Source organism: Lepidochelys olivacea, assembly GCF_965140295.1.
Source record: "Lepidochelys olivacea isolate rLepOli2 genome assembly, chromosome: 1".
Classification (NCBI taxonomy): Eukaryota; Metazoa; Chordata; order Testudines; family Cheloniidae; genus Lepidochelys; species Lepidochelys olivacea.
The window spans coordinates 350,700,969-350,710,169 of record NC_140411.1 but is presented as its reverse complement, the minus strand read 5'-3'; the positions used below and the strand labels follow the sequence as shown (position 1 = coordinate 350,710,169).

At 52.1% G+C, this 9,201-nt stretch overlaps 1 protein-coding gene and 1 long non-coding RNA gene across 2 annotated transcripts; one reads left to right on the top strand and one right to left on the bottom strand.

Annotated features, from left to right (window-relative positions):
- Positions 1-567: 567 nt before the first annotated feature.
- On the bottom strand, positions 568-2,321 carry LOC311515221. The gene is made up of 3 exons (XR_014710085.1): positions 2,244-2,321; positions 857-954; positions 568-715 (listed from the first exon to the last, which is right to left on the bottom strand). It is a non-coding gene; the product is annotated as an uncharacterized lncRNA (long non-coding RNA).
- Positions 2,322-4,929: 2,608 nt separating this feature from the next.
- LOC311519161 (interferon-induced protein with tetratricopeptide repeats 5-like) lies at positions 4,930-8,706 on the top strand. The gene is made up of 2 exons (XM_084625442.1): positions 4,930-5,541; positions 6,624-8,706. Exons 1-2 carry the CDS (start codon positions 5,537-5,539, stop codon positions 8,017-8,019), a joined length of 1,401 nt encoding a protein of 466 aa, XP_084481568.1. The 5' UTR covers positions 4,930-5,536; the 3' UTR covers positions 8,020-8,706.
- The last annotated feature ends 495 nt before the right edge of the window (positions 8,707-9,201 follow it).

Sequence of the window (9,201 nt, the reverse complement as noted above, 5' to 3'; positions counted from 1 at the left end):
ACTTAACACCGCCCCGGGCGCCTCCAAGAGACAATACGTCCCCACTCACAGGCACTGACTCTGTGTTTTACAAAAGAGAACTGCTATTGAAAGGGAAAGGGAACCCAGCATTAGTTTGGGAAAACATCACAACCACATTCAAACACATGTGATCATAAGCCAAGCCAACCCCACAGCACACTTTTGTTAGGTGGGTTCATTTTCATATGTTTTGTGACTACAGGAATCCATGTTGGTTTCAAAATGGAATTTTATGCCCACGTGAGCTATAGGTCCATTTTCCCGCTCTTTTATTTCTCCTGGAGTTGTAAACAATTTCCAGTCAGAATTGGTTTTCCTAAGGGGTTTCCCAGAAGGGGCTTCCCGCCTTTTCTAAGGGGTTTCCCGGGCAAGTGTATAAAAAGCTGCCCCGAACATGGCCTCAGGGCTGTCCAACTGAGTGGCAGCTAGGGACGGTCACGGGTCGTGGGTCTTACCTGCAGACATCTATCCATCCTAGGGATTTTCATCCAACAGCTTCCTCACCTCTAAAGAGAAGAGAGGAGAAGAAACAGCACTTACCTTTCTCATCGTCCATTGCTGTCCTCCTGAGCATACCATTTGTTCTGTTTTCCTGTGGCCCCGAAGGAACATCAAGGGACTCCTTGGAGCTCCTCTCCAAAGCCTTGCCGTTAGCCAGAGGATTGAGGTCCCAAGCACCTGCTGTCGCTTTGATCTGTGAAGATGGTTTTTATATCTGTATTGTAGGGTTGAGTTTGGGGGTAATCACTGTATTGTGCAATTTTGCTCTTTATTCCCCTTCTTATTTCTCCCACTCTTTGTTATAAACCCTTCAATACACTTTATTTGATTTTACCTTTACTGATTGACTCCTCATTATTTAGGGTGGGAGGGGTCCTCTTTGCAGGAGAAGGGATCCTTCCAGATGACAGACGCTGGACAGGGAGGCCGAACCTAGGGAGACTGAAAGCATAAGGATCTCTTTTCTTATCACACACACACACTCCTCCTTTGCCTTTCAGTCCTTTTCCCCTTTAACACAGGGCAGTGTCTTTTGCCTCAGTTTCCCAGCTGCTGGTGGGAAAGTCCGAGGAATGAATGTCCCATTAGCACATCGCTCCCCTCTCCCTCCACTGCACCCCACTCACAGTTGGCTGTCCTTGGTCAGCAAAGACCCAGAGCTCAGAGGGTCCTTCATGTGGGTTCGCCTCCCACCCCCACCCAGGACGTGCATCGAGCACAACGGACCCTGCTGCCACCCTTCCCTCTGCCACCATCGGTCACCCCGGCGCTGCTGCTGCTTCTCTGCCGCCACCCGCTGCTCTCTGCGATGCCACGTTCTCAGGTCCCACCACTGAACCCAGCGCTCGGTGGGTAGCGGGAAACCTCACTGCTCAGGCGCTCTCTTTCCCTGCACCACTGTCCTTCACCAGGTCGATGGCTCGGCAGCTAGAGCTCATCATCAGTGATTTCAGCCCTAGTGACCCCTTAACAGAACAGCTCTCAATTGCGTCAAGTAGCTCTGTCTTTACACCAGGCCTTCTCACAACAAAATTTGTGGTGGCCACCATGCATCCACCAACTCTTGCTGGTGGCTGCTCTGACAATTTTTCCCAAAAGACTTAATTAACTTTAGGAAAAACAAACAAATATGCACATGGACACGTCCATGCCATTGTAATTTATCTAAATGTAGGGTTTGTATTTTGCAGACTCAATAATAAAAATAATGTACAGGTGTCTCTATTGTTTACTAGACCCAAATGCAATAGAAACACAAATAAGGTGCTTTGAACGTTCTTATCTTTTTTGTTGTTTCTTTGGCTTTTTTGGTAAAAGGTGGATGTCTGTACGACAGTTTGACCCGGACGTTGCTCCTAGTCTTGTGCTCTGGGCAGGAGCGACTCACCGTGCCAGGGAGCTGCCAAACCCTGTAGTTACAGCAACTGTAGGAAGTTTATGTCCAACCTAAACCTCCCTGGCTGCAATTTAAGCCCATTGCTTCTTGTCCTGTCCTCAGAGGTTAAGAAAAACAATTTTTCTCCCTCCTCCTTGTAACAACCTTTTACGTACTCATGTAAATACAGAAGTCTTTTTCCCCCATCCCATCACTAGATGTTAGAGGAGAGCTCAGTCACTCCCTGCTCACATAGCCACTGGGAGCTGACAACAGGAAGGGGTTCGGAGGGTTAACAGCCCATGGGGAATGCGGCTCCCTCCCACCAGCTGGACACCCCACTTACTCAACTCTGCACAGAGACCAGGCATGAGGGGCAGACGCAGCCCGGCTTCTATGCCACCCAACCCCTGCAACCCTCTGCAGGGCCCCACAGAGCCAGGATCAGCCCCAGCACAGCAGTGTGGGGGGGGTGTGTGTGCGGGGGGAATGTGTTCACAGGGGCATGCATGTGAGTCGTGCAAGTGTTCGCAGGAGGGGGGTGTGGGGAGGGGGATGTTCAGAGGGGAAGGTGGGTGACGTCTCTCCTGCTGCCCCCCCTCCCCGTCCTGGGCACCTGCCAGCTCTTTGTACAGAGATCAGGAAGCTGAAACGCAGAGAAATGAAACCTAAAGGGAGCCTGAGGAATCAGAAAGAGCTGGGCCGGAAATGCAGCAGGCTATGGTGAGGCCCCACCCCCTGCCAGCCTGCCTCACTCTGGGGAGAATGCATTCGGCTGGCAAGGCCTCGGGCTGCTCTGAGAGCCTCGGATGACCGGGGCTGGGGAGCACACGGGACATGATGGGATTTGTCCCTTTAAGGAGCATTTATGCATCTCCAGCAAGGAGCTCTCAGCTCGGAGCTGGTCAGGGCCCGTTAACCCTCGCAAGCCCAGGCCTCAGGCATCGACACCCCCCAACAAAGAGCAACCGCGGCTTTGCATCCCCTTTAAATAAATTGCTCTAGATGTGGCCCTAGGGTGCTGGCTGTTCCCCCCTCACCCCTCAATGATGGGACAGTCCCCCCTACCGATCGAGGGCAGAGAACCAGGCAAACGATTCCCTGAGTGTGTTGAAATCGGCTTTTTAAGTGTATTATCTTTATGCTGCTGCTCCCCCTGCTTCCTTCTCCTAGGATCACAAACTCTTTATCGCTGTGTAGTCACTTTCACCCAAGTTGCCTTCCACCTTCAGATTCACAGCCAGCTCCTCCCTATTAGTGAGAAGGAAATGGCAACTAGCCACCGGCCTTCCCCCCTTTACATCCTCCACCTTCTGAAACAAAACAAAATGTATATTTAAAAAACCCTCTGGAAAGACGCTTCTCCCTCTGGGAGAGGAGAAACCAAACATGTGACAGGTGTGAGTCACAGTAATTAATGCACAGCTGGAAAGCGCTCAGACACTGCAATGAGGAGCAGAGCGTAAGAACCGATGTAGGACGGAACAGAAGAGACCCCCACACTGTCCCCACAGCGCAGTGAACCAGGCAGGGGCCCCACGGAGATAGAACGCGATCGTCTCATTGAGGAGCGCACCAGCATGCGGCAGTACAAAGGGAAGAGATGAGGCTGCACAGGGAACCTGGGTAACGATGCAGCCTCTGGCAGGACACAACAGAGAGTATCAGTTCAGGACAAATTGCTTAGAGCAGGGCAGTTACAGCCCAAGGTTGGGTTTCCTTTACTATTAAGGCACACCGAACCAGCCAAACAGATCACTTCGGTCTCACCCCACTGGCTAACCATAAGTCACACAAGCAATTCCCTTCGACACTCCGGTTCCCCAGTATCACCACCAGGGTCACTCGTTATGGGGACGACTGGTTATGAAAACCAATACCCCAATAAAAAAAAACGGTTCTCCCAAACCTAAAGGACCAAGCCCCAGACCCAGGTCAATATACAAGTCAGATCTTACCCACAAATCACACTGTTGCCAATCCTTTAGAATCTAAAAGTTTACTCATTGAAAGAAAGAAACATAGATGAGAGCTAAAATTGCTTAAATGGAATCAATGACATACAGTGATGGCAAAGTTCTTGGTTCAGGCATGTCGTAGTGATGGAATAAACGGCAGGTTCAAATCAAGTCTCTGGAGAACATCCCCAGCTGGGATGGGTCATTCAGTCCTTTGTTCAGAACTTCAGTGTAGCAAAGTCTCTCCAAAGGTAAGAAACAGGATTGAAGATAAAATGGAGGGATTTCCAGGGCCTTTTATATCCTCTGCCATGTGGAAGGACACCCCTTTGTTCTTACTGTGGAAAATCACAGCAGCAAGATGGCGTCTGGAGTCACTTGGGCAAGTCACATGTCCCTGCATGACTCAATTCTTTTACAGGGAGAGCAGCCATTGCTCACATGCTACCTTGAACATTCCCAGGAAGACTTCTCATGTGAATTGGAGTCTCCCAAGGTCCACTGTCAGTTAAGCGTTTCTTGACTGGGCACTTATTGAGAATAGTCCCTTCTCAAGAAGCTGACCAAATGCTTCCCTGAGCCTACTTAGAATCAAGCACATTGAGATACAAGTACATAGCCAATGTTCATCGCTTCAATCACAACAACGATAGACCCATACAGACAGCATAATCCTACCCAGCCAACCCTAACCTCTCCATAGACACCTCACACCACAACCTCTGTACAATATTTGCTGCAACTATATAACAGTGGTTGCAACAATGATCTGTACGGTCACAGGTCATGTCAATAACGTCACAACCTGACTATTATTTCCTCACTTTAGAGGGTTTCATTTGTATGTGGGGGAGGCATTTTCAAAAGTGCCCAAGTGACTGAGGAGCAGGGATCACGCTGGCAGCCAATGGGGCCTGGGTGACTAAACCGGGCGGGGGGCCTTTGGAAAGTCGCACCCTGCGCGGATAAAGCTGGGGGAGGTTCAGGGAGAGGCGGAGACCTGGGGGAGCAGGTACAAAGCTCTCACCTTTGGCTAATTGCCCTGCCTCCGTCATCGCCCTCTGCTCCTCGCTGCTCCGTGCCCCAGGCAGGGCCCTGGAAGTGCGTGAGGGCGATACGAACACCCCCCGGTGGTGGGGAAGGGCTGGCCGGGGCCGGGACGCGGGCAACCGGTTCGGGGCAGGGGGCTGTGGAGCTGGTTGGGGGCTAGCAGGGAGCGCCCGCGGCGCGGTGATGGTGAGTGACCCCGTCCGTGCCCTGGGAAGCCCAGGCCAGGATTGTACGTGTGCAAGAGCGTGTGTGCACACCCCCCCACACACACACACAAACACACACACCCATAACTAGTCCCATGTCACCCAGGGAGCTGCAGGTGGCGACTCAGGCTGAGGGGACGCTGAAGCTGACAAGTGGAAGGGAAAGTTAAGTTTCAGTTTCCTTTTCTGCTGCTCACTGCCGCTTTCCGGGGAAATGCAGCTCCCCAGCCAAACCAGTGAGATCCCCAGCTAGCAACCCGCCCTGCATAAGAAGGGCAGCATCGTCCGGGCGGCCACAGTCCAGCCTGCCCGGGCAGAACTCGGGTCTCTCCCAGAACCGGGCACGTCCACACCTTGGGAAGAAACCCGGGGCAGTGAAAGGAGCCGTCACCTCCCCTGGCCGGGCTGGGACTCAGCGGATCGCAATGAGGTAGGAGCATTGGGGTCGCTGGGCGGGGGGGACATTTCCAGCCAGGGCTAAAGTCAGGCAGCTTTCCACCCCCCTCTGCGCATTTCTGGGGCTGTAAATCTCCGGCTTTGAAAGCTCTGGGGCGGGGTCACTCTGGGGTAATTCTGCGTCCTGTTGACTCTCCAGGCTGGTGCCTCTCAGGTCTAGTGCAGGTCACTGTTGGCACCTCGCCCTGCGAGCTCCCCTCGCTCCACCTTCACGGAGAGCTCCCCCTCTGGCCAGCTGTCACTCCGGCTTCGCTCCGCATCAACGGAGGAGTCGGTAAGAGAGTGCCCCCCCCCCAGCCCTGTCCCCCCCTCTCCGTTGTGTTTCAGAGTAGCAGCCGTCTTCGTCTGTATTCACAAAAAGAAAAGGAGGATTTGTGGCACCTTAGAGATGAACCAATTTATTTGAGCATAAGCTTTCCTGAGCTACAGCTCAGGAAACCTGGCTGCGGGGGGGGAGAGATTAACTCTGATCCCTGGGGAGTTGGAGCCAAGGGGCAGCCGGGGGGGTGGGATGGGACCAGCCCAGGAACTGCAGAGAGAAAAGGCAGCAGCAGCAGGAGCCCGGAGCTACAGCGCCGGGGAGGCTGCAGGGAGGGGAACCAGCTGCTTGCAAGGGGGGGCGGGGGGCTCTTGTGAACGCTCAGCCTGGAGCTGAGACCACGTCACCCCACTGCCCCCCCAGCACCACCCTGAGCGCAGGGACAGCTGGAGGGAGTGCGGGGGGGGGGGGCGGCTATGTGTCTAGCAAGGCAGAGGGGGAAGTCCTGTGAGTCTAACAAGGCGGGGGGGGGGGATTGTTCTATTGTTCAGTGTGGTGCTTGTTCCAGGGTGACCATATTTCAGGTTCCCAAAAAGAGGACACTGCCGAGTGGGGAGGGGGAGGGAATGTGGGGGTGGGGGTACAATTGGTGGGTGCTGAAGGGGATACCTGCAGCAGGGGTACTCACTGGAGGTGGGGGGCAGTGTCGCTCCCTGTCATGGTGGTGGGGATGATTGTAGCATGTAGTGGAAATTCATTCAGCCCAGATGGAGTCTCATTTTCCCCTCTCTTTGCAGCACCCTGCGTCTGAAGGAGAAGCTGCAGGCCCTCCAGTGCCACTTCACCTGGAACTTTGAAATCAGAGACAAGGTAGATGCAGTTCACCTCCTCCAAACTCTGGCTCTCAGGATTGCCCACACTCACTACCAGAACCAGCCCACGCTCCTTGCCATGCAGGCTTATCTCTGCCACCTGCAAGGGCAATATGAAGACGCTCTGCAAAGCCTTAGAGAAGCCGAAGAGATTCTGCAAAGAGATCATCCAGATAACTTCCCCCGGCAGGTCCTGGTCATTTATGGAAACTACGCCTGGATCTATTATCACTTGGCCCACTATGATTTGGTTGAGTTTTATCTGGACAAGGTTAGAAAGATCTGCAGCTCCCTGAAGAGCCGCTCTCCACATGCAGCTCAGATCCCTGAGATACATGCACAGAAAGGCTGGTCTCTCCTGGCAGCAGGCTTCCGCAATGGCATTGAAGCCACAAAGTGTTTCCAAATGGCATTAAGAGAAGATGAAGCAAATGGGGAATTTCTTGCTGGGTTGGCAATTGCGGTCTTTGCATCATGGACTCACTCACACAAGCCTGTACATCGGGAAGCAGCCAAAAAGAAGTTGGTTGCCATTCTCCATGAACAGCAGCAAAACTATGAAGCTAAGGTGTATTTAGCCAAGATCCTTAAGAAGTGTGATAGACAGCAAGCCGAAGCCCTCTTAGAAGATGTTGTTCAGAATAGCCTGGACCCTGAGGTCCTGAGACATGCAGCCAAGTTCTTTCAACCAGAAATCATAGAAAAAGCAATCTCTGTTCTAGAGCAAGCAATCTCTCTGAACCCCAATTATCATCTCCTTCACTATGACCTTGGCGTCTGCTACAAGAAACAACTGGAGGAGGCCAAGTCAGGCAGAAGAGAAGAAATATTGGCAGCAGCTATTGAGGCCTTCAAAAAGGCTGTGCAGAAAGATCCAGCCTCTGTGTTTTCAAGGCTGGCTTTAGCTGAAATGTATGGAGAAAACACACCTCACTACCAAGAAGAGATTTATCTCAATCTCCTGAGTGAAATGCCCAGCCTCAGCAAGAAGTGTCAGCAGGCAGTCTACCTTCACTGGGGGGATTTCCTCTTCTATAAGCAGAAGTCAGTGTGGGAGGCAGCTAAGATGTACAAAGCAGGTTTCACCATTCCAGACTACAACCTGGAGAGGCAACAACTGAAAAGCAGGTTGGAAGAGGTGTCAGGAGAATTCCAGCAGAGCTCCCAAACCACAGAGGCTGAGGCCATACATTACTTCATTCAAGAGAATGAAAGTCCGTGGTACATGGGGAGATCCACTGGTGGCAACAACAGAGCAGGAGACTGGAGAAGGAGAGAAAATGTGGGATCCTTTCCTTTCCCTTCCGTGGACACACCATGACCTCTTTCTTAAGTGAGTCACTTTCCCCACCTGTGTAACAGTGATATTCATGTTGCAAATGATTCTGGGTTCCCTGAATTGTTCAGACCACAGCACATCCTGCTGCTGTTTCTTATCATTATTATTAGCTACCTTTCTTCTGATAGCACCTAGAAGCCCAGACATGGACCAGGACCCCGTTGCGTCTGGCCCCAAAGAGTCTACCATCTGCAACAAGAGACAACAGGAGGGAACCAGCAGACAGACAGGGGAACACAAAGGGACAATACTGGTCAGCAAAATGACAGTGGTCTCAGCCCACCAGCTCCCCAGCCGTTGTCAAGTGTTTTGTAAGTATCACCGCAGAGGACAGTTTAGCTTCTGATACTGAGCAGCTGTTTCTACTCAGAGGGGACAGTGCGACCATCCTTGTCTCTAAGCAAACCTACCTTCCAGCTCTGCTGCCTTCTAACGTCCACGCAGCAAATAAGTGTGGAGTTTCTTCTAACAGCGTTGAGTTTTTGTATTTGCATGGCTCAGTGCCGGTAGTGTGCCTATATCATGAGTCCCATCTTTGCTTTCAGCACCTCTCACTGACAATGACTCACATTGACATGGCACCTTCATCCCCGGCTTGTCACTGGTCTGCTATGGTTTTATTTCATTTACAATAAAAGTAACTGAGAAAACAGAAATCAGTCAATTACACCCTCTTGGAACATTCCTTTCCGTGCCCTTAGATTGCATCGGGGTGAGCAGCACACACAGGACCCCACGGGCGCGTCGAACTCACAGTAAACCACCGTGACAGTCACTAATAGAGCAGGAGCCAAGGCTGGAGTTTCAGAAGCTCACTTGGTGGAAATGAGTGTCCAGATTTACCAAAGAGCTCAGCACACAGCAACTCCCATTGTTCTCAGCTGGGGTCCAAGACCCCTGCAGTATTCTCAGGGGGACGGGGGGGCGGTGGAATCCTCTATTGTTCTCATTGGGGTGGGGTGAGGTGAGGAAGATTCTCCATGGTTTTCAGTAGACACTGCTAGCCCTTTTGAAAAGCAGCCATAGACGCTTAGACAGCTAAGGGGGTACCTTTGAGGTCTGCTGGGCACTCAAGGGATTACCTTAAAGGACCCTAAACTCCCAGGTGGGTGAGATGGACAAAGGGGTGGGACAGGAGTAAAGGCTCCTTACCTGGCATGTTCA